We start from the raw sequence: 25,885 nt of genomic DNA on the forward strand, positions 1-25,885 counted from the left end.
AATGGAAAAATGGACAGCAGTGAGTGTTTGTACTCTCACCTGGCTCCAGGTTGCGGACTTCCACTGAAAGTTTAAGGGGCGAGATATTATCAGCCGCCACAATCCAGTCACCACTGCGACCCTGCTTTCTGTATTCCACACGAAAGGCTGTGATTGGAGAACCACCGTTGGCTCGCGGGATCCATGTGACATAGACTGAGCTTTCTGTTGCCATTGAGATAGTTGGACGGTCCGGGGCCTCAGGTACTTTAGGGAAAAAAACAGAAGTTGTTGTGTATTGGCAGATACTGTTATCCAAAGTTACCTCCCAACTGTATCATGATATCAAACCTTGGCATTGTTAGCGCTGTGCTCTACCAGGGTGTAGATGTAGAGGAAAGCAACTGTAAACTGAACCCTCATTTTTGTATTTCCAAAAATATACAGCAGCTTTCATGTCAAGTGCATACTTAAACTTAACGTCAAAGAGAACAGCAAAAGAGCACAGATAAAAAAATCTAAACAAACACACACACATAACCAACTGCATGCCAGGGTCAACTGAGTACTTACTGAATGGGCTCTGAGCCATAGACACAGAGACGCAAGCAGAGAAAGACAGAAAGAGACATAAGCTAAATTTATGTGGCAAATGAGAGCGGGACCATTACCTGAAATGCACACACTTATCATCAAAGTACAATTCAATTTCATTTCTATTGTGCTTTTCACAATTTTGCATCGTTGCAAAGCAGCTTTAAAGCATCATAGCTTTATAAATCATGTAATCTCATACGCGACCCCATGTGCATGTTAAGGAGGGTTAGTAACAATGGCCCCGAAGAGTATTTGGGTAAATAAGCCACACTGATATGAATGAAAGTCATTGCATAAAAATATTACTACATTTTGTTTCATGTAGGGCTGCATAACGATAAATCGCGATTAATCATTTGCAGAATAAAAGTTTTTGTTTACATCATATATGTTTTTACATATAAATACACACACATGCATGTATAATTTTAAGAAAAAATATTTATAGATTAAATATTTATATATAATATAATTTGTATTTAAATATACAAATGTAAATATTTCTTAAAAATATACATGTGTGTGTGTGTGTGTGTGTGTGTGTGTGTATTTATATATACAGAATTATTATACACAGTGCACACACACATAAATCATGTAAACACAAACTTTTATTCTGCAGATGATTAATCGCGATTAATCGTTATGCAGCCCTAGTTTCATGTATATTATATTTAACTCTGAAAGTAATATTCCACTTTCATAAAAAATATTCTGACAATTTACTCACCCCCATATCATCCAAGATGTTTATATCTGCCTTTATTCAGTCGAGGTTTTTTGAGGAAAACATTCCAGGATTTTTCCTTAAGTGGACCTCAACACTTTGCAGTTTAAAATTGCTCTAAATGATCCCATCCGAGGCATAAGGGTCTTATCTAGCGAAACAATCGCCCAAAAAATAAAAAATATGTACTTTTAAACCACAACTTCTCATCTTGCACTAGCCGTGTGACGCGCCTGCGTGACCTCACGTATTACATAATTACGTTGAAAAGGTCGCGCATGACATATACAAAACTACTGCTCAAGTATGGAGAAAGAGGACCGTTCTGACGTTATTGTATGTGGACTGATAATAATTAAAGGTGCAGTGTGTAAATTTTAGCGGCAACTAGTGGTGAGGTTGCGAATTGCAACCAACAGCCCAGTCCACTGCTCACCCCTCGCTTTTAAAACACATAGAGAAGCTACGGTAGCCACCACCGGACAAACATGTCATCGTCGGGGACAACTTAGTTAAAAAAAATTGTTCGTTAAGGGCTTCTGTAAAAACATGGTGGCCCAAAATGCACACTTCCATGTAAGGGGACCCTCTGTGTATGTAGATAAAAATGTCTCATTCTAAGTTAATAAACACATAATGGTTCATTATGAAAGGTCTTTTGTCAAAATGCCTCGGTTGGGATCGTTTAGGGCCCTTTGAAGCTGTGTTGAAACTGTTGAGGTCCACTATATGTAAAAAACCTGGAATGTTTTCCTCAAAAAACTTAATTTCTTGTCGACTGAATAAAGAAAGACATAAACATCTTGGATGACATGGGGTTGAGTAAATTATCTGAATTTTTTTATGAAAGTGGAGTAATCTTTGACAACAAGCAAGTGTCTGAATGCCATTATCAGCTGGTCTTGATATCTTGTCCTCCTAATGCAATTACATTCATACTGCATATTTTTTACTGTGACTGTGTGCAAAATACATTTGAGACCAGTGTAGATTATTGATTATTAGTAATATAAAAACATGCACTAAAACTACACGATCTCCTCATACCTCTGTCATGTATGACGACTCCAAAATGTGTGTTAGAGGTTTTATCTTCCGGTGTTTTCTCTGGAAGGGACACAAATGGAGCCTTGGAGGGGTTTTTGTTGGGAGAGCTCCTCTCTGAAAGAGAGAAAGAGAATATTGTGACCAATTATAATTACCATAATAATACTCACTATTATACATTATCACCTGGTGTATTTGTTCATCCCAACATCCTCACAAAACTAACACTGAGCTTTGGTTGTGTGAAGTGCAGAAAGTGCTCTTACCCTTTCCGGTACGAAACGTAAGCATGGCAGGTTGACCCTCTCCTGCAGCACTGCGGGCCACCATCAGAACCTCATACAAGCTGGACGGCTCCAGCTCGGACAACGGCAAAGACTTTTCGCTGCCTGGCACGCGCACTGTATGCCAATTACCCACCACGTTCCCCATGTCGTCCACCTACAGAGGTAAACAGCACACACAGTCAGGACACAGGTCATAATAGCACACGGTCAAGGCTGATTCAAAACCTAAGTCTTTGACTTCTAAGATGGAAATTTTCACACGTACACTGTACACAGTCCAACACAGAACAGTGAGTGTCTTTCTTTCCTACTTTGAATCGTGACAAAAGATCAACCTACTCAACTATTCCTGACAGTCACTTTTTTCTGAGCCAATGTGACAAACGCTGCCAATGCAATCTTGAAAAGAACCAGAGGAGTTTTATTAGCAAAGGGAGCTTATTATGGAAGAAAAGGCACGCTTTTAAAATGAAATGACCAACAATTTGACGAAAAGAGCTCAGTTGGCAGTGATTGCTCAATTGTGTTACCACTGACTTACAGTAAATGGTACTGGGCGTTGTTATGAGTATGTGCTCATTCTCAAATCTAATAACTGTAAATCTGACCTAATAACTCACGCCAAGTGAGAAAAGGGTGGAGCAAGAGTCAGTCTTTCTAGTCAAAGCAGTGCATTTTTTGCTTCATTGCAAAACCTAGCAAGCAGCCTACGAAGGACGCATATTAACCCTCAAAAGCCCCTATTTTCCTGTATACGTTACAGTTCCCTAGGGATAAAAATGACCCCAGAAATTAAAAGGGTGATATACATTTTTAATGATACAAATAATATATCATTTTTTGTTTACTTCTCATCTATACATTAAAGGCTCTCTAAGCGAATCTGCGAGACTTTAGTTATTGTTGACGTTTGAAACTGTTTTCAAACAGACGGAGCGTAGCTAACTCCTCCTCCTCCCCCTCCCTTCCGTGCTTTCATGAACGCGCCCAACCCCCACCCCCAAATCCTTTTTGTCGTTTATTGGCTGGAATACTTTGTTTTGTTATGTGATGCTAGGTTTGGCCACTTGTTGATATTGCCGTTTGTGAAGCCTGGGCTGTCTACAGAGATCGCGTTTTTTTACAGTTTGATCAGCGGAAAGGCAGCAAGCAGATAGTGAGGAGATGTTTCCGGTATGTAACAAAAAATGTTTTATGGTCTAAAACGCTTCAATTCGCTTAGAGCGCCTTTAATGCTGTGTTTACGGAGATATGAAGTACTTTTGTACCTGTTTACCACTCAATTCCTCAACTACACCATTAGCGTGCCTGAAAAATATCAAATGTTTATGAAAAATTCACATAAATTTTGATCTAAATTTGAATTTGTTTTTAGATATTAATCTAGATGTTATGTGTTGAATTCGACCATTTGGTGTGTAGAAAAAAACGGTGGTTACAGTTTAGGAAATAAATCATACTGACCAGCAGATGCCCATAGAGACCTATTCATTTTACAGTGTGTGGCCAACTGCTCAACATCAGTATTTTAATGAAACGTTTTGTGAATTTATGTTCATATAAACATTAGAAAGGTCATTCAAAATAAAAATTATTTCAAATAGTATAATTTTTTGTAGTTGATGCATTTTGAAATGTCTGTTTTTACAAAATGCCACAGAATTTTGGGTGTTTGTCTGGGTGTCTCCGTGTGCGTGTGTGTTTGTGCGCGCGTGCATGCATGTTTGTGACTTTGTCTTTATGTGTGTGTCTGTGTCTTCATGTGTGTGTTAGTTTTACTGTGTCTTTGTGCGTGCATTTGTGTGTTTGTGCGTGTGTGTATGTGTGTGGGCAAACTGGAAAAGTCACAAAATCTTATTCCACTGAGATAAAGGGAACCATGTTTTTTCACTAAAGAAAAGTGGCTTGGGGGTAAGATTGACCCAAAGGGACTTATTAGGGTTAAGGCACATCCCTTATGCAAAGGCATAATCCCAGAATGCACTGCAACATCTCAGTGTAAAACTAAATTGAAGATGGAAAATGTGACCCTGTCTGTAATTATAAGATAAGATTTTAATCTGCCATGTAGGAAGTAGGCAGTAAGGCACAGAGCTTTTGGAAACCATGAGACATGAAACATTATTAGCTGAAAACCAATTAGGCTACATTATTTTTCACAATTTCTTACCTTGCGGTATTTTACGAAGTAGGCATTAATGGGAATGCCCCAGTCTCGACCAGCTCGCCATTCTAGATCATACATGTTGGGTTTATGCGTCTGAGGTGGGCTGATTATGATCGGTGCTTCGGGTGTAGGTTTGTCACTGATTCTCTCGGTGGGCGTATTTCCAAGCGCCTTCTCGCTGCGGGTAAGCAACAGTTCATCACCCTCATCACTCTGTATAGGGTGGACGGACGGCTGCGTCTCCACAGAAACTCCAGGGATCGAGGATTTAGACTGAGCGTCTATTAAAAAAGAAGATGGGGCATGAACTTTTTTCATTAAGTTATTGTTTGCTAAATAATTGCTGTTGGTATTGCTTATTCTCCGGCTTCAGGGATTTTTCGAAACCAGGAATTAGAATTCATTACGTACTATAAGTTTGTAAAAAATAACACCTATAATCTGGTAAAGTAATTGGAGTGTGATTTCTCACTTGTAGGTTCATAAAACATTGGCAGAGAGGCCAGTAAATGTCCAGTAAATGTTCGGGAAATCACTCCTGTAAAGAGGACCTAGTAACATTACCGTAACATTTACAGACACAACAAGAAATTATGGTTCAGCGCTTTGACACAGGGATTTAAACAAAGATTAACATTCATGACGAGAAAAATTGACAATCTGGACTAAAGCCCTTCTAAAAAAAACAGCATACCAGCAAGACCATCATATGTTGTGTTTTGGTGCTGGTTTGCTAGTGAACACCAGCTAAACCAGCATCAGTACCAGCTAAACCAGCACCAGCATCCCAAGCTGGTCACACCAGCATCCCATGCTGGTCATACCAGCAAGACCAGCATATGTTGTGTTTTGGTGCTGGTATGCTGGTGACCACCAGCTAAACCAGCATGGACTAGCATAATTCCCATGCTGGTCCATGCTGGTTTTTTCAGCAGGGAGCAGAGATCAGGGAGCTCATTACTATCCGCACCAAAGCTGAGATCATTCACCAGCCTGACAGAACAGCACATCACACGCTCCTGGTATAAACAAAAATGCCTGTGTGGTTTCTCAATAGAGAAATTACAGATAATTAACAAACTTCAGACGCTGGGGAAAAAACCTACCAAGTGCAGGACTTTACATACGTCACATGTCTTTACGAGATCTTTACGGTATGTGTGAAAAAACATGCACAGATTCCGGAAAATCATTGGCAGTGTGAATGAACCAAAAATCTAATAATCCCGGACACATTTTCCGTGTATTTTCCTGTAAAAGATTACATTACGACATTTGAATATAAAATGTTTGTGTCATATACATTGAAACGTCTCCACTTGTGGGTGTATTCGTGTGAATCGTAAATGTGCATGTTGTATGTGCTTTATATCTACAGCAATTAAAGTCTGCACCCAACTGACTAAAGCCAAAATACACAGCTTAAAGTCTGTTGTTTGTGAGGTGAGGTTTGTTGCTGGTTCTTTGGGTCTCTGATTCTGTTACTGTGTGTATGTGGCACTGGTTTACCTTACAAAACAAACAGCCCCAGCGCCAGTAACACTAGAGCTCAAACTGGGCCCACCGCCAGCCGCTACACATTCCACCCATCGGCCATTAAAATACCAGAGAGAATCAGAGCCGTACACCAGTTCAGATACTAACCTCCCTGTACTGTGTCTCTCCTCTTTGTATCTGTGTGTCTGTACTGTTTCGAGCCCCACTGTGTGAACTCTGAAAGCTTTAATAGGGAACCATGGTCCTACAGTTGAAATCAATACTGTATGTTTTGACTGTGCAACTCACCACCATTCTGGTAGGGTGTTAGTGGTTGGCAGGGCAGTGTTTAGGTATTGTATGTGGTTGCCAATGTGTTGCTTCAGAGTGTTTTGTGTAACTGCTAGGGCATGGCTAGGGGGTTGCATGTTGAGTTGTACCAACCAATAACAGGAAGTGGCTGTCCACTAGCATTATAGTGAGAGTTATAGGGGTCTCCACCTAGATGTCTCTCAGGAGGGGATAGGATTGTGAAAATTAAATCCAAAACTTGTTTTGTAGGTTTTACTCTATGCATATTAGTGTTGTGATCTACAAGCATAGTGGATGCCAACTACATATAGTGCACTTCTGAAATTGTTGTAGATTAAAAATATAGATTATGTATTTTGTAGGCAGATGTGTAATATCAAATGTTGGCGAATTAAATAATTTTGAGGTCGAATAGTTATTTTTTTTTTTTATTATTGTCTGTGAATTTTCGTCATCATAAGAATGCGTGTGTACTGTACGGGCACCGCCGGATTTCTGAAACCTCACGCACATTGTACGTGTAGGTCGCGCATTGCAATTTGCGCATACATCGAACATAAGCGCATGTGTATGAGTCAAACTATGCTTTGCAAGGCTTTGAATATGCGTATGCTATACCGAGGGCTTTATACAACATGCCTCTGACCAATGGTTATAATTGATATATAATGCATAGAAACTCGAGCCCTTTGATATATCCAATCCCAACCCTGCAAGCAATTTTGGCTAAAACAAGGCTAAATTTGGGCTGTCAGTGAAAGTCTAAAAGACGTCTAACATAGCCCAAGAATAGACGATATGTATACGTTTAAAACAAATGAAAGCACCTTGAACACCTGTTGACTTTGCTAACATGTTGGAATATCAGACATCTTCAAACTATTTTGGCAAAAATGGCATGTAACCAAATTCAAGGTTATTTAGGGTAGAAGTGGGTTCAGGGTTCCCACACCTTAGTTAACTTCAAATTCAAGAACCTTTTAAGGACTTTCCAGGTCCAATACCCTCAAATTCAAAGACTAAATGTGGAGACACATTTCAAGTAAAAGCAAGGTTACAGATACATTGTTACAGTTCCCCTTCGAGGGAACTCGCACTGCGTCACTGCGGTGACACTTTGGAGACACTTCAAGGGGTAACGGCGCATTCACACGGGGCGTAAGCATTGGCGCTTCCCATTCACTTTTAATGGGTGATGTCATGCGTTGCCAGACGGAATTGTGGATCCGTCGGTGCCCCGTCACTGCCGTTGCTCGCAGCAAAGTTGAACATTTCTCAACTTTTCAAGCGGCAATGCGTGTGTCAGCCAATCAGATCGCCTTATGCAAATAACCTAGGCAGAGCCAGCCAATTACGTTTAAGGAAGACCGGAGCATGTGTAGCGGCCACTGTGATTGGCTGTTGGCCACGCTTCAGACAAGCCTTCCGTCAAGCATTAACGCTTACGCCCGTGTGAATGCGCCGTAAGTGCGTCTGAATGTGTATATCAAATTCAACCAATGGTGAGGCTTAACGACAAAGATATGGGGGACGCGGGAGCCAGGAAGTATATCGCTATCTGAAATATTGCCAAAACGACATTATAGGAACGCAGGAAGTATGGCAAGGGAGACGGAGCATCTCGTTCCCTTCTCAGGGAACAACAGTTACATACGTAACCCGAGACGTTTTCATGTGTCAAACACAACTATGCAAAAAAGCATTTTGGTATGAATCAACATTCGCATACAGAAGATATAAGCATTTAAAGTGAACAGTTTAGCACGTGTGATGAAATTTTATGATAGAAATTTTATGATATTATCCTACACTACACAGGGAATAATATGGATTTTTTTCCAGAAAACTTGTTGCATAAAATAGATTCAAGCACTTTCACTGACCCAGAGCCTTGAATTATCTCCCCCAGATTCACAAACTTTCAAGGATTTCAAGGACCCGTGGGAACCCTGTGGGTTACTCATAGATACATTGGGTCTATAGTTAGCCGTCATTTCAACATCTCGGTTTTTGCTTGCTGGAAAACTTCCTGGTATAACAGGAAATACATCAAGAAAGGCAAGAAACCTATGTAAATCAAGCAATTTCATAGGGTCTTTAAAATAAAAAGAGCATTATCTCTAAATCTAAAGCATTAAATTGTGCTTCTCAGGCTCAGAGCTGATCGCATCTTATGTTGTTTTTCTTTTTTCTTGGCTGACAGATCGCATATCAAACTCAAATCTTGCTGTTAAACATAAACAAGCCTGCTTTTAAACTGACCTGCATTTTATCAGCGTAAAATAAATCACCCTTGTGGCCGAGCCAGGAAAAAGTGACGCGAGCCAAAATTTGGAAAGGGCCTCCGTCATGTTTTATCTATTGTGAAGCCTGCATATCTCTAGGCTTATCAATCACGTTTGGAGACACGAAGCAAGGCTGAGGAATAGCCTCGGAGGAGTGCAGGACGCTGTGTGTCTGTGTGCGATGTGTATTAATAAATATAGAGCTAGTTGTGTGTGATGTTGACAGCTGGGTGGTCTGGTTCTCGTCATAACCTTGTGTAGTTACTCCTTACATTCCGCTGTCCAAGAGCTTATCCCCAACAGCACGCACAAAGCTCACACTCAAAGCCGTCTCATTGCCAGCCAAAAAAAATCCTAAACCCCGCCACCCCCCCATCCCTTCTTCAGCCCTTCTGGATGGATATACTGTCCTAACTTTGCAAAGTGCTGTAAGCTGCATCGGCAGATATGGACATTTAAAAGTTTTTCTCTTCTTAACTCATGTCTGTGGGATTTATTATAATATACTACATACAGTCAAAATGTGGTAGAAAAATGTTTTAGAAAAGTTTTTCAAGTCTGTAATACCACTTAATATTAGTGCCTTACCTAATTGGAAACTGAGTCTGCCTGCTGATTGGACAGAGCTAATCCCATTGTCGAGGAGACACTGGTAGATTCCCAGATCTTCAGCTGTTACAGAAGATATATGAAGGGAGGAGCCAGAGATTCGGAGGCGGGGTGAGGAAGAAAGAGGGGCGGTGTTAAGCAGCCATGTGATGTTGGGGGTGGGGTAACCGCTGGCAGCACAGGTAAATTGCACAGGCGAGCCCACAGTTACAGTCTGGTCTGACAAACCTCGCAGTACGCTCACATTCTCTGTAAAGAGTATAGATATAGAATATGTAGTGTATGTAATAATCTTGATAACATGACAAGATGTAAATAAGTTTGCTTACCAAGCACATTTACAGTGTAGTTGACACTGACCACAACTCCATGGTCAGTCTGAACAGAGCAGCAATAATGGCCTCTATCACTTAGGTGAATGTCATTCAACACCAGGTTGCTATGCAACAACATCCGTTTGGAGCTCAGTGGCAGCGCCGCCCCATCTTTAGTCCATCTGACCTTTGAAGAAGGACTTCCTGATATCACACACTCAAGAGTAAGAGACCCAGACTGTTCCACTGTCACATTTTGAGGGGTGATGGGATAGACAATCCTTACAGGAGAAGGGCTTTCAGGATCTACATGGAAGAAAGATTAAATCAACTTTATGCACTTTTTTCATTTTACATTTGGAGTACTACCATGTACCCTTTTAAGAACTTTAATTTGAGACCACCATCAATTATCATGTGCTGATATCATTCATGCTTTTAAAGAATTGACCTTTTCGGAAAAGTGTGATAAGCTGAATTAAGTAAAGGGGTGAAGTGTGCTCGACCCACCTTTGACTATGAGTTTAGTGCCATGGGCCTCAACTTGAGACTCTCTGGTAAGAGGATTATATGCACCGCACTTGTACATGCCCTGATGCTCTACAGACACCGAGTTGATCTGAAGGTTCCCGGAGGGCAGAATTAAATACTCATCTGAAAAACATTGATGAAATTAACTCTCAGAATGTTTTATTGTATTTTAAGTGTAAGGATTTGGCATTTATGGTTGTCTTGTCTGTACCTGAGGACTGTTCTAGCCATTTTCCACGTATTCGGTAGCGTGGGAGAGCGTGTGGATTACTGTGAGGGAGAAGGCATTCGATAATGGCAGTGTCTCCTTTATTAACTGTTATAGACCGCCGATGGGTCTCTGCAAACTGTTCAATACTTGCAAGAGCAAATGTTCATAAGCGTAAATTATAGCTAGATTTTTCATGAAGGGTTTATTATGTGATATTGACCAACTGACTGTATATATTCTCCATTTATTACAGAGTTACAAATTAACTAAATAATAGCTGGTTGGTTTGAGTTGAAATTTGATTATACAAAAAAGCAAAGGACAATGAATAAAACATAAAACTTGCACAGCTATTTAATAAATCAGATGCCTGGGACTTTGGTAAATTTGGTTCAGTATCTGCATAAACGACCAATCAGAATTTGGTATTCCTGAGAGCTGTGTAATAGACCGATTTATTCATCCAGAGCAACAACACTTCACACAAAGACCTTCTGTCGAGAAGGTGTTTATATTGGATTCTGACGGGCCTAAAACGTGTGCTCTCTGCTGAATAATGCGGCCTTATCTGCAACCCTGATCAGGTCCCGGGTGGACCACTCGAGGGTTGCTTCGATAAGACGTCCTTCCCGGCATCAGCCCTCGGTACGGCACCGGAAGCCCCCGGGCTCATTAAGGATACTGGCGAAGAGGTCTCTGGATTAGTGCCAGACTGAAAATAAGAGCCATTTCCTTCCCTTCCAACACACTTCTGTGGTCGCCTATTCTCACAGTGTTAATGGCTCGAGAAATCCGCCTTGCGATACTTCCTGTCTTTCTTCTCCAGCAGACTCTTTGAAGTCAGTTCTTGTTGGACTGTTTAAACTGCTGCAATGAGAGTGTATGTGCCAGCATGCAGCGTATTTTCACAATGCACTTACTTGCAATAAGTACCCGTGCATGCCGGCTGACGATAGAACCCGTCTCAGATTGAGCAACACACTGGTAAGAACCCGTGAGAGCCGGTTGGAGGGAGGGCAGCGAGAGGGAGCCTGGAGTGATTTCCACACCGGGCTGGTGGGCAGGGTCTAAGGGCCGGCCCTGAAACAGCCAGCTTATGCTGGCGGTGGTGGGACGCGCCGTGCAGCGAAGGTGGACTGCATCGCCCTGCTTCTGCACCACAGATACAGGCTCCACGCGTAAAGAGAGACAAAATACAGCTGAAGAAGAAAGAGAGAGGTGCAAATCTATTTGACCTTCTTTCAGGACCAGAAGGACATTGTTATTGTGGTTTGTGTGTGTCAGTGAGTTACTCACATGGGCAGTTTAGAAGCAGGGTATGGCAAACACACAGCACTGCCGACAGTAATCTCAAGCCACTGTCCTCCATGACGCCGTTTCACCTTGGCGCGCTAATGAGGGGCTTGACAGACACCCCTTTCACACACAGTCCACACCTGAAACACATTCCAAAAACATAATTTTATGTACTGTATTGTATTTAAAGATGCTTTTCATAATGTTTGAAGCTATATTGCCATTTCTGTTTGAAATATAAAATTGCTTTTTAAATATAAAAATGTACTTATCTTCACATTTGTGGGTAACAACTGACATTTCTAGGAAAATCTGACCCAAAAGCTCAAATTATTAATAATTATACGCGTGTTGTCAACACAGTTATGAACACTGATGTACTTGCTAAATAACTGATTTGTTCCTTTTCACCCAAAATATGTGCAACCAAAATAGATTTAAAGTATTTATTTCTGCTGTTATGCAGGGTGTTTTCTATATAATCACTTACAGAGAAGGCAGTGCTATTTATAATTATCCTGTATTGGGGTGTAATACAGCACTACAGTTACGTTCATTTTGGAGGTTGGTTAAACTTGGTCCAGTAAGCAACTACTGTACATGTCTGCCATTCAGAACACTACAACAACCTTTCAAAGCAAAAAACGACACACTGTAATTTGGTAACATGAAAAAACTATGAAAAATTCATAAATAGCAACAATGGCAACCACCATACATTTTGGGGAAAATGCGTACCATACATACAATAACCTTTTAATAAATTAACACACAATTGAGTTCGTCTGTAGCTGTTCAATACAGGCACCCTGTAGAAATCATAACACTTTTTAATCCTAAACAATAATCTTCACAACATACATCCTTTACATACTCCTTCATCTCACACAGTCTTTCTTCCTGAAAAATCTTCTTTTTGTTGATCTACGACACTATGATTCCCACAGAGAGCTTCTCCAGTGAAACAGGAATTTCTAACCCTCTACACCCCCTTAACCCTTCCTCTCCCCCTCTCTCTCCTTTGCCCCCTTCACTTCTGTCCATCTCTTGCAGTCGCAGGGTCTGCCCCAGTCTACTCTTAATATCACTATCCTGTTACAGAGCACTGCTTTCATACAGACTCACTTTAGCCTGAAGAGCCACCTCATGGTGTTCACACACAGTCCCAAATGTCCAAACTGAAAAAGAAGGAGAGCTCCCAAAGGGTGAGACACAAAAAAGGGTGAAAGAACGTAATTAGGAGCATTCCTCTTTGCTTTTGAACCTGTCCCTCCCCTAGTGCCAGTCCTCTGTATCTGGGCTGTGTTAATCCGGAGGGTCTTTGATCACAGGCTCCTGGTCTGTGAGCATAGTTTGGGCCAAAGGGTGAGGGATAAAGGCTGTCCAGCTGTGATATTCAAACTGTGGGTGCCATGGGGCTTTGTGCCCGGCCCAACATCAGACCAAAGGACAGGCCACTCGAGTGGGTCAAATTAAAGGGGTGATGTCTGGGTGGGACAACTAGAGCTGAACAGTTTGTGATGGGATGCACACTAGCTTACATTTCCGCATTGCTTGTGCATGATACCTTAAACCACAGATCCTGTTGAGGATTTTATCCTGAGTGAATGGGTGAAAAGTCCCAAAGACTTACACACTGAAATGATCCAAGCAATATGTAGGAGCCAGACTTCCAGGTCTCCTTTGACTTCTGCCAGCAAGCAACCACCTAGTAATTGCCTAGCAACCACAAAGAATCACCCCACATCCTAATGGCAACTGGCAAAAAACTACTCTTAAAAACTGCATAGAAATGATCTGGCAACTATCCAAAACACCACGAGTGGTGTGTTTTGTATGAGCAAGCATGACTCACATTTTTTTTTCAGATAATTTACAAATCTAGTTTATTGTTGCATTCTAATGAAAAATCAATGACCCATTATTCAATTTAACCTAAATGAGGCCGAAAACCTTTTCCCAAGCTTAAAATACCCCCAAATATGCATATACATCTTCACCGCCCCCCATGGGCCCACTCAGAGGACGACAAAGTAAGAAACACAGGAAATAATAAACTCTCTCAGCCTTCTGCTCACGCCCCCTCTAACCCTAGAGGTCAGGGGTCACTGGAGAGCAGAGAGTCAGCGGGTGCCTGCCAGACGTGGCCCCACCCCTTGGGGTCACCCTCAAAAACAGGATGAGAGAATGGGGACAGTGTCACCACTTTGCAAGCACAAATGACAGCAGAAAGGCAAACAGGCTGGTAAACAGACAGGCAGGTTGTGACTTTAAAAACAATGTAGCTTCATAAAAATTACTCATAAACAGAGGAGAAAATGTCTATGTCCATAAGTTTGTGTGGGCATGGTTTATCAGTCCTGGGATTGTAAAGGTAGCATTTCTTTTTCACGAGTCCAAACAAGTCTATGCAGTGCCCCTATATCATCACTAGAAACCATCTCCTTTTCATTCCCAGAATAATAATATATAATTACAACAATAACAACAGCCTTGAATGAAGCATACAACCAAAAATGGGCAAACAATGCACAATGTGTATAAGCATATGCTGAGAAACTGATGTTATGTACTCTTCGAGTCAGTATAACCCCCAGATAGAGATATCTAGTGTAAGACTGACGCTATGCCTCCTGATATCTCTGCAACAGATCTGGCATGACGAGGAAACACAAGCACCATTCCTGGGTTTTATCTTTTTTTATATCCGCCTGTATGCGGCAGGTTCAGAACAGAGAGACACTTTACAAGATATCTGCTGTCTTCAATCAGAGAGAGAGAAAGACAGGCACCTAACAACTAGATGCAGGCTAGAAAGACAGTAGGGAATTGGACCAGTCTAGAGCCATCAATTTAAGAGGTGCAAGTGGAGAGAAAGAGAGCAGGGCAGAGAGAGACACAGCGGGTAGTGGAGTGCAGAGACATGTCTAACGGCAGAAAAAAGGAAGTCCCCTATATGAGCTAAAGATCTTCATCATACAGGACACATCAAAAGAGACGATTAAGGGCAGAAGAAAAAAGTCTAAATGAAACAAGGGGCTGACAATCAAAGTAAAATGTGACATTAAATTGACAGTACCTCTATTTAGGTAACATTACTTTACTCCTGGTGACCTGAGGAGAAATTCTGTTTGAAGCTTAAGCTGTTAACACTTTTTTACTGATTAAGCCTGAAGGGGACACCATCATTCCATGGTGACCAACAACCAAAACAAGTCCAATGCTGGGTTATTTCTGCAAGGCTACTTAATTCTTAAGGATAAATCTTCAGCCAGTGTGCTTTTCTACAGTCTCCAGACATTTTGGAAAGGTAGACTCCCCTCAATGTCTCTCCATTCTGTTTTTGCACTTACAATTTTAGTGTTGACTTTCTCAAGCAAGAAGATGAGAGGCTCTCAAACAGCTCGATCCAACAGCAGTCCAGCAAATCCACATGCAGTTGATGTTCATAAATCCAATCTTATCAGCTGTCAGAGCAACGGCTGTTTTTCCTTTCTGTTTTCTCTCTGGAATGAGGGAGTAACTTTAGGGTCGTACCTGAGATCTTGCCAAAGTGCACAGAAGGAAGACAGACACTTTCTCTTGGGATGTCAGAAAGCATCCACGCATGACCTCCGATATAACACTCATTGGGGAACTCCTGTGGCAAGTTGGATATCATAGTGACACTAGGAAAAAATAAACATTCTGACAAGCCCCTAGGTGTAAAGGGGCAGGGGTGGCATCTGCAGTTCAATTAAAAACGTGCAATTGAGAAAAGATGAGTCTATTTCTGCAGGCAGTGCTTGAAGTGTCATTTGTCCTCCGCCCAGATCCCTGTCATATTAAGTAAACATTGAAAGAAAATAAAAAGACCCCAGAGGGTTCAGGCAGAACAGGTCATAACTGGTACAAAATGCAAGGACAGAGTTCCACAGGAAGGAAACAAAGTAACAGAACATCACACTGGTTGATTTTAAATGTATGTGACTAATTATTAGAGAAAGGTTTGTTTAAAGAAACCACTTAAAATAGAAATGAGTGGCATGGTTACGGTCATTAGAGAATATGGGAAATAACCACAAAAACTAACAGGGAAAATATGAGGGTCACCACAAAAAGAAGGAAACAGGCAAAAGTAGACCAGACAATGGGAGACAAAATAAAAGTGTGAAACCAGAATACTAAAAGAGCCCAAAATTGAATTAATATCTTTTCACAATAGTCTGATCTGACCCGCGTGATAAGTCTGATACTTCTGTATCCTGAACCTGTCCGCACTCGCCCCCACAAACACAGACAGAGGAGCTGCTCTCCACACATTCCACAGATAGAGAGAGGTGAAGAAGAAGAAATAAGGTAGTACAAAGGTTACAAAAATAAAAGATCAAAAAAAATATGATGAAGATACAAAGAGTTGGAAAAAAATCCCCTCATGAAGTGAGAGAATGAAAAAGTCAGGCAGGAAGTACAGGAGGTGGGGAAAGAGCGAGAAGGGGAGGGTCAAAGAGGGAAAAAAGAAGGGATTCATCAGGAGGTGAATACATGCCAAACCTCAGCTCAATTCCCCAGCTTATGCCTGACAGACAAACTCATACTGTGTGAACCTTGCTTGTAATCCTCTCAGTCAACTGAAAATACAACATGCTATCTTGGTGTGCAATAAAATAGACCCAATGTGTCAATGAGAAAGAAAAGAAAGATAGAAAGAGAGAGAGAGAAAGATAGGAAGGTATGTGTGAGAGGGATGGCAGAGTATGGATGGCAACTATTGGTTCAAGTGGCAGCAATGAGAGCAGCTCCAGGCCATGCAGATGTGACTAATGATTAAAAATACTGGGCTTTTGAACTGAGCAGTCCATCACTGAATACAGGGGGCAGACCTTATTAATGGCGCTTTTCCATTGCATAGTACCCCACGGTTTAGTTTAGTTTGGGTCGGTTCAGCTCACCTCACTTTGGCGTGGTTAGCTTTTCCATTGAGTTTTGTATCACTTCGCAGTGGGAGGAATTATAGGCGTGTCGTTATATTTGCGCTGCATAAGGCTGTGACATCATACAAGAGAGAGCGTCCTTGTACATTCCCAAACATTTATTTATTTATCAGTCCGCCACAAAATTAAAATTGGCCACCACAAATACGTAGATGTTTACTTTGAACATTGCGTTTATAACTACCTCTGTCTCACATGACAGTTTCTGTTCAAACACCCGTGGCGTCAGTCAACAGCTCCGCTGAGCCTCAATGAAGTTGCATTAAAGCATAAATAATACTGACGTGCACGTCGCGAATGTGCCGCCACAAAATTAAAATTGGCCACCACAAATAGAAGTTTACTTTGCACATCGCGTTTATAACTACCTCTGTCTCACATAACAGTTTCTGTTCAAACACCCGTGGCGTCTGTCGACGGCGCTCCGCTGAGCCTCAATGAAGTTGGATTAAAGCATACTGACGTGCACGTCGCGAATGTGCCGCCACAAACTGCAAGTCTGGAAAAAACTTTTATGTGTTCCTGATTCACAACCTGTGGATGTTTTAAAACGCTAAAAGGGTGTTTGGAGACTTAAAACAGAGCACAGATGACAACATGTTTGCTCGAGACAGCGCAAGCTAGCAGCAAGCTTAAGCTAAAGCTAATATTTTACATAATAGGATGACGGCGCCGATGACGACTCTCTCAGACCAATCAGTGATCTACAGTGTTTACGCGTCACGTTTGGTATCAGCTCGGGTCGCTTGGAACCCCAACCGAGGTGGTACGAAAAAAAGTATCGGGTACTACGAAGTGATCCCAATGGAAAAGCTCCCAAAAGTAAGCTGACCCGACCCAAACTAAACCAAACCGTGGGGTACTATGCAATGGAAAAGCGCCATAAAAGAAAGAGAAAGAATGAACACAGGGTTTCTGCAGGGTTTAGTCAGTCAAATTTAAGACTTTTTAAGACCTTTTTATGACCATTATGATTTAAATTTATGACCTACACGATTAACGAAAAATAACACTAAAATTCCTTTCAAAAGTCTTTAATTTATTTTTTTTAACTTTCATTAAATTAGTAACAAGTTTATTAGTAAAGGTTCAATTTTCTTAAGAATAACAAATTGAAGGCTCCCTTTTCTTAAGCATCAAGAACACAGGAACAACACTTAACAATTGTAAATTAAAAATTATTTTAAAGTAACAAGTCAGTCAGTGCTTGTCTACATTTTTCTCAGTTCGTCCCCTTTAATGGTTATCTCCTCCTCAAACTTTTTCAGCTTAGCCAATTTTTCTTTGCTTGCCCGTCTGAGGGCGTTTGATTTTGAAAGGAGCTGGGCCATCTTTGACCCCGATTTGCCGAGACGAAGACAAACGGAGACAAACGGAATCCAGTGCTGTACTTGGACCGGGTAGTGACGGAGCCGAACAAAACTGACTGATCGCCTGCACCCGCTGAAGACCTTTTACAGCAACTTTATGCTTTTCTGACTTTGCATGCGATTGTAAGGCTTTTATGCCTAAACTACACAGCTCCAGCGCCTTCTTACACAGTGTGCAATAGGCTTGATACCGATTGTTTGCTACAGGCTTGAGCCAACTACTAAACGCACCGCCTTTAAAGCCATAGCTCGTTAAATGTACACTTTCTCATTGTGATAGACCCGGAGATTTCAGTTAAACTAAGCAGACCCTCGAGAGTTCGCACGAGACCGCGGGTTTCTAAAGTACTTCCTCGAGAGTTTGGAGTTCGCACGGGACCGCGGGTTTCTGAAGTACTTCCGAAAAGTCTGTTTGCTGCACTGCCGCATGGACCTTGTAGTCCTGGAACGCTGTGATTATCCCACCCAGATTCCCCAGACAGGCAAAACGAGTGAATGCCGCCGCCAGAGCATTTTTGTGGGGAAAGGCAACAATGAATGAACGAGTATATAAATTTAAGACGTGGCTAAATGTAATTTATGACCTTGTATGGATAATCCGGATGTTTTTATGACTTTTTATGGCCTAAAATTTTAATAATTAAATTTAAGACGTTTTATGACTTTTTATGACTCCGCGGAAACCCTGGAACATGAGACAGAGGTGGAAACTGCAGTTAGCCGTTGCATCTGCATTCAAAGGCTGTGGTTCCAAGGAAGGCAAACAAATGTTAACCTTCAACTCCTTCTTGTAGTGCTGTAAATTGGAGTGGGTTAAAGCAAGTGTGCTTGCATTACGTCAAGACTTTGATACTTCATCCCAGGACCGGACTCCCCCAGCCATTAAATGCACCATGTCTCTGTTGACAGGAAATAACATCACTGTCTGCAAAGTGTAGCCCTTGGGGTAAGTTGCTTGCAGGGCGACAGGGCACAGCCTGGGCGGCTGTGGTGCAGTTGACAGTAAAAGAGGGTGGAGACAAGAGAGAAATAAGAACAGAGGCCCCTGGGATCAGTCACCTCTAACAAAGCACTGTTTACCAAGAACACAGACACCCCCAACCCTCCTCTCCCCTCCATAAAGTTTCTCAGCAGCGATGCAGTCTACCTCCGCCTACTTCCCAAGAGTGCCAGTCCTCAGACCAGGAAGACAGTGCTAATTCCTGCCCCGGGCGTGTTGGCCTTGATCACAAACAGTCCACACACAGATCGCCTGGTGAGAGTGGGTGGGAGTGAGACCTTCAGCCCCAGTACAGTACAGAAGATCTCTCTTAATTGGAGTTTGTTCTGTGGTGTCTTGTTTGCCTGAGAATAGTGGAAGGAGGTGGTGTGGAAGGGGAGGTGGTGAGAGACAGGAGGGGTGCAGAGGTAAAGGGGCCGTTTCCCAAGGTTTTCAACAACAGGGATTAGGCCGAGGACTGAAACTCAATAGGGTCGTCTCGGACACTGGAAATGGGTCTCAGGGTATCGACAGCACACAAGGCCACAGCCAAAACTGCTGCAAAGTACACACATAACTAACAACACCCACATCATTGTGGGTGCCACATAATATCCTTCTAGCTGAGTTCACAGCTACTCCAAACCCTTGAGGGGACATTTGCACACAGGAAGGGTAATTCTAATTGAGAGGAGGAATGCTGGAGACAGGAGAGACAGTGGTTATGTCTGCCCAGAGGGTGTGCTGGGAGACAAATTTGATTGACAGGGTGTGCCAAGAGTGCCTGAATCATCAGCCAAGTTGTGGAAGATAAGAGATTAAAGTCTATGTGTGGTGGTAAGACTCTTTTCTTTTCAATGCTGAGTCCTTAAATTAAACAAGACTTTACTAAGACAAAAGCAAAAAATTGGAGCTGTGACCAAGAGATTTGCGTACACACTCCAGACATGTTGAGCAATGGTGCTCACCTGGGAAATGCAAGGCCCGGAAATTTTGCCTATGTCATGATTCAACCCTTGTATGACTCTCACTTTCAAAACTACTTTCTAAAAACCTCTCACTCATGAATTTCGATTATGTTGAACTAAGCAGCTAAGATTGCATCTCTGGATGTCTCCAGTTTCTACACTCCTTACTCTCTCTCAATCCTTCAGTTCAGAGCCAGTTACTGGCCCTCCTGGGTTCCATCATCTCTTCCTTTGCCATGGCAACTAGGCCAGACATACAGCTACACAACATGTTCTGTTCAGTATCTTGTCGATAGGTCTTTGGCCTCCAACCAAAAGCACTCACAGAACAGGAACATATTTTAAAAGATGCAATTGTGCAAAGTGAATTTATAGTGACAGCAAGCCTTAAAATTATTTTTCACAACTAATGAAGGTTGGGAATGCTACGCTAACATTAATGACGGCCTAAGTCATCTATGGGTAGGAGGAAGGAAATACAAATGAATGATACTGTACTGATGAGTACTCTGAAAAAATTGGAGGGTAAAAGTATCATGAAAAATGGTTAACAGTTGATTAGATTAAAAAAGAATTTCAGCACCAAACTGCTTTATTCTTCATTTAATTCCAGCATGAAATATTAGCCTCATATAACAAAAACAAACAAGATCTAAGAGGCTGAGATGACAAAATTACTCTCTCAAAGTATGTTGAAAACACCCCAAAAACATAAGGCCAACTCTCTGCCTTGTATGTACAAGCTTAAGGGCTGCGAAATAAATATCCACTCCAAACACTGCCTCTGTGACTGAATCTATTTAGGTTGTCTAAATGTTTATCTGTCTTGTCTTGTAGCCCTCTAACAAGGCAAGAGTTCATGTTTTCCAGTGCTTCCAAAATAACAAAACAAATTTTGTGGTTTGAGTTTAACAAATGTGCATGTCTGACTTTCTAACACTGGTAATGCATCACACCATTAAACACGTCATTTTCTGTATTCATTGTCTTGTTTTGGAGGTGTGAGCAGATTCTGAATGGTGATGCATTGTATTAGATGGTGCCAAGACTAGCAGAACCTTAATACAAAATTTAAACAAAGCAATAGTATCACTTACATACATTATGTATACTGTACACATTCCCACTACCAGGAGAGGAACGGCATCAGCACTGTTTTAAACAGATAGCAAGACTCATTCAGAACAGCAATGCATAAGGTTTTACGAGCACAGACCAGGAAGGCAGTCTATCACAAATTCATAAATATTATAAATCTCCCATCCTGTATCTCAATCTAATGGCTGTTTTAAAGAGACAGGTCAGAGATGTAACAATGCACAGCCTACTTCGGGCAAACCAGTCATTAATTCCTGTTTCCTTAAGCAGTTGAAATAGACTCTGTAAATGCCCATTTAACTTGGTTCCCCAGAGGGTCTGCCTCTTCCCGCATCGCAGGCTCAAAACAGCACTTACAACCACAGGCCTCACAGTAGTAGTACCCACAATGCCTCAGGCTCAGATCCACCAGCTACGCAGCCCTTCCAAACAAACTCTCTGTTTGTCAGAGCAGGGGGGAGCCAGCCGTGGCCACTTTTGCCTTAATATAGTCTTGCTTATCCGTTGCCCAGCTTGGGCACTGGGCTGCAGGGAAAACCCATGTAAGATGTCGCTTATGGGGGTGCAGGATTTGAAATAGAAAGCTGTGGTGTAACTGGGCTGGTACTAAACAAGTCAAATGAAATGAAATAAAGAGTTTTTACTGCTTTAAGGGTTGACAGAGAACAGAATTTCTTAAAGATGAAGGGTCTTGTCAGGAAACAGGAGAACATAAGTTTTGAAAACAGGAAGCTGACTATGCAGAAATTGTCTCCAACATTATGCATATGGCCAGAAATTGGGAACACTTCAGATCTTGCGCAGAACTGTCTTTTATTTCAGAAAAATCTGTTGCTAAAATGTACATGAGACAGCAAGTACCACACAACAAAATAAGACAAGAATTATTATCTAACGCATAACCCATCAATCTACAGAGGAATTTAAGATACAACAACAACATTAGAGAATTTTACAAAAAGATAACATAGTCGCACTTCATAACCAAGTCAATTCTAGAAAAACAAAGAAGTTGGTGCAAGTAAAAAAGTGTCAAGTGTTAAAAGGTTAAACAGGGTACACTGCAATAAATGAGTGAACTTTATTTAAGACCTACCCCCATTTTATACTCCATTAAATACACTCATCAAATGTATCTACTGGTCTGCTTGATACTCGGGTTCTGTTTGGTTGCATTTCAAGACACTTGAAACGTCTGTTTCCACTCCAACAAAACTATCTGATTGTTTATTTTGACAATTAGGTTTTACATCATTCTGTTAATACGATTTCTCTGAGGGCTGAAAAATGCAGGTAAACATCTTGTATTGATGTGCTGTAGGGTTAGACAAAGCTAGTCAAAGTTAATTTAAATGATACAGTATGAATAAATCTCATCCCTTATTTTCTTTCCTTGCTGCTGATTAGGGCTGCGATTCTTTTCTGGAGTTACGCAAAGGTGTTGGGAGGCAAAGCCAAAGAGAAAAATATTTTGATAACAGACTCAAAGGTGAGCCAAGGGTAGACATTTTCTCCATAATACGCATGTCAATAAATTATGCCTTAAACTAGGGAGTAGACTTTAAGGGATGTGTCTACATTTTCTGTTTATCTCAAAGGGGTGATGATGGGCCATAAATTACAAGAAACAAAATCTTATTGTTGGCTCAGACAAGTGGGCGATGGACACTGAGTCTTTAAATTCCACCTTGTTATCTGCTAGCATAAGAAGCAAAATCTGTGCCACTTCTAGACATTTTTAATTTCTACACTGAAATGGAGCTGATGGGCAATTTGGCCCAATGAGATTGAAAAAATAAAAAAAAACCAACTAACCACTACGCACTCCTGCCTGACCAGCTTTTCCATCAACCCCACTATACCATGTACTCCCTTTGCATAGCTGCTGGCGGGTGTCCATCACCACTACCAGGACCGTAAATCACAGCAAAGCTTCGGCAGCCAGACCGTAATCCCTCTCCTGCTCGTACGACTCTCCGGAAAGACAGCGGCTAACCTGAACTAATGAGACCTGGACTTCAGGGATTAAAGGCAATTATTCTGGGTGGTGTACTAACTTGATGTCACTAGAGTTACATATGTGTATGTCATGTACAAAAACGTCCAAACTTATGAGACTTCTATTTTCTCTGTTGGAATGAGAAGGACTTCACGGTCCTCATTAAAAGCATCCTGAAATGCCGCATTGTGGTTCCTGTAATCAGGATGGGCCTGATTAAGTATGCAATGTGATGTATATTTGCCACACTGCACAAGTACATCTCTCCTGTTCTTTCTGCATGGAAATGAAGTTGGGCATTTATATTTTATACTGAATATTCGCAGTATTTACAAATTTATACTAGGGCTGTCAAAAGATTAATCATGATTAATCGCATACAAAAAAAAGTTTGTTTTGCATTATATATATGTGTGTGCACTGTGTGTAATTATATATAAATACACACACATGCATGTATGCATTTAAGAAACATTTACATGTATATATTTTTATTTCAATATATTTTCTATTATTTATATATATATATATATATATATATATATAAATGTACATAAATAAAAATGTTCTAAATATATACATAATAATTACACACAATACACACAAATATATCATGCAAACACAAACTTTTATTTTGTATGCGATTAATCATGATTATTATACTTTTTATACTTCAACAAAAGTGCACTTACATGCAAAATCTATTTTTTTATTTGGTTGGCATAAGTAGGTTTTTACATTACTAAAAATAACTATGTAAATATTGATAATCGTGGCGATTTTGGTCACTATAACTGTAATGTAAAAATTTTATATTGTTTCATCTCTAAATAACATAGCAAATATGTCAATGTTTTAACACAATAATTTTAATTTGGCCTTTAAAAGGGACATTTCACCCAAAAATAGGAATTAATTTACTCACCCTTCTGTTCTTTCAAAGTATGTTCTTCTTTCTACCATGAAACACAAAAAGAGTTGTTAGGTTGAATGTAATAACCGACAGACTCAGACTTAATTGTATGACATTGATACAGGTCTGGGATGACATGGAGAGTATTTATTTAATCCAAAGTGACTAAGAATGCATTCAAGGTATAAAAATGTTATCAGTACGTGTGTTACAGGGGTTTGAACCCATAACCTTTCTGATGGTAACACAATGCTGTTCCAGTTAGGACACAGGAACAGTGTATTTTTGGGTGAACTATTCCTAGAACTTTTCTGTACTTTATAATTACGTTAATTTTATAATATTCCATAATTGCATCAAAATTTTAAAATCTAAATATTTTAAGAGCGGCAAGGTACAAATATTTTAAGAGAGCTATCTATTCTGAATCAGTTCCCTTTATAAATAAATAAACAAATAATATTTTGATGATCAATAGATAATCACTAAAGAGATTTTTAGATAGTAGCTGACTTTGTGATATATTACATTTATTAAAATATTTTAATAAAAATATCTGTAGTATAATTAATATTTGAATTTGTATTTGATGCATTTTACTTAAATCAGAACAAAGCTTTTTTGGTTAAAATGATTCTAAAATAATTGTTATAATAATTTTAGAACAAATACATAAATATCAAAATATATATTAAATAGTATCTAAACGCATATATAAAACAAAAAACACATACACATTTATTTCATTGCACAACTATCTATATGCAGAAAGATACTATTTCAGCTCTTCATTTATGGTCAACAGGAGCTGTGGTAGCAAGAGAGCAAGATCATAGCCCCAAGCCATATAAACCTCTAAACCACAAAGCCATACGAATTCACTTTCATGTCCCCTGTTTAGGGTGGGGTTAAAAAGCTGCTGAACATTTGTGGAGCAACAGAGGCAGGGCCAAAATGAATCCCTAAATACACTTTGACTGCCCCCTCTCTGACTGTCAAACTCTCTCTTTCATTGGCCTACCATGCCAATATGTATTTATATGTGTGATTTATACATTTAATTACAAAAAAGAAGATGCGGCTCAAACTGCCAGGCTCTTCCATCTAAAATCCCACCTGTCCACTCCACTCCAGACTTATATCAAGCTCGGTCCCAACTACAGAGATAAGGTTGATATTTTCCCATGTATTGATCAAAGCACAGCTCCAAACTTGCATACTAACAACAGACCACCAGAATGACTGGAAGGCCATCACTAGGTCCGAATCATTACACGTGCTTACATTCAAATTGGCCACTTAGCATACCTTTTCAACAGCCCCATGTGTTTATCATTACCCAGAACTCTCTAAACGGCCAAACATTATTCTAGCTCTCTAAATAGCACGGCAGTGTTTAGCTCCGGTCTGTTCTGGATAACCAATGCCCTGCTAATGATTTATAAATGCTCGTAATTAGCGAGGAAACACTGATGGGTCACGACTATAAAAATCACAAGATATCATTAAACCATTTGATTGATCGCAAAAGAAATATAAACATAAAGGAAAAAGCTTCAAATTAACTTTTTTTTGGTTAGGCAAATGTTTGGTTGCGAATACTGTGACCTCAAAAACTATAAGCAATCTTTCGAAGGATATTACTTAACAGGAAGTACTTTTTTGTATTCCCAGGACAAAACATAGACTGAGAGCTTCTCTGAAGATCCCACCTGTGGCTTAATGTCCTTTTTGTCAGTAAAAATAT

General features: G+C 40.5%; 1 protein-coding gene across 1 annotated transcript in view; it reads right to left on the reverse strand.

Moving 5' to 3' along the window:
- The window catches only part of cdon (cell adhesion associated, oncogene regulated), a 46,493-nt gene that overhangs the window by 16,109 nt on the left and 4,499 nt on the right, over window positions 1-25,885 (reverse strand). Inside the window, exons 2-12 of the mRNA XM_073853343.1 lie at window positions 24,151-24,181; window positions 11,839-11,978; window positions 11,460-11,741; window positions 10,543-10,686; window positions 10,311-10,454; window positions 9,816-10,106; window positions 9,466-9,735; window positions 4,808-5,085; window positions 2,617-2,791; window positions 2,351-2,464; window positions 40-246 (exon numbers count right to left, since the gene is read on the reverse strand). Coding sequence (XP_073709444.1) covers window positions 40-246; window positions 2,351-2,464; window positions 2,617-2,791; window positions 4,808-5,085; window positions 9,466-9,735; window positions 9,816-10,106; window positions 10,311-10,454; window positions 10,543-10,686; window positions 11,460-11,741; window positions 11,839-11,911 — 1,978 coding nt within the window. The 5' untranslated portion in view covers window positions 11,912-11,978; window positions 24,151-24,181. The remainder of the gene's footprint in view (window positions 1-39; window positions 247-2,350; window positions 2,465-2,616; window positions 2,792-4,807; window positions 5,086-9,465; window positions 9,736-9,815; window positions 10,107-10,310; window positions 10,455-10,542; window positions 10,687-11,459; window positions 11,742-11,838; window positions 11,979-24,150; window positions 24,182-25,885) is intronic.

Source organism: Misgurnus anguillicaudatus, chromosome 15 (genome assembly GCF_027580225.2).
Source record: "Misgurnus anguillicaudatus chromosome 15, ASM2758022v2, whole genome shotgun sequence".
NCBI lineage: Eukaryota > Metazoa > Chordata > Actinopteri > Cypriniformes > Cobitidae > Misgurnus > Misgurnus anguillicaudatus.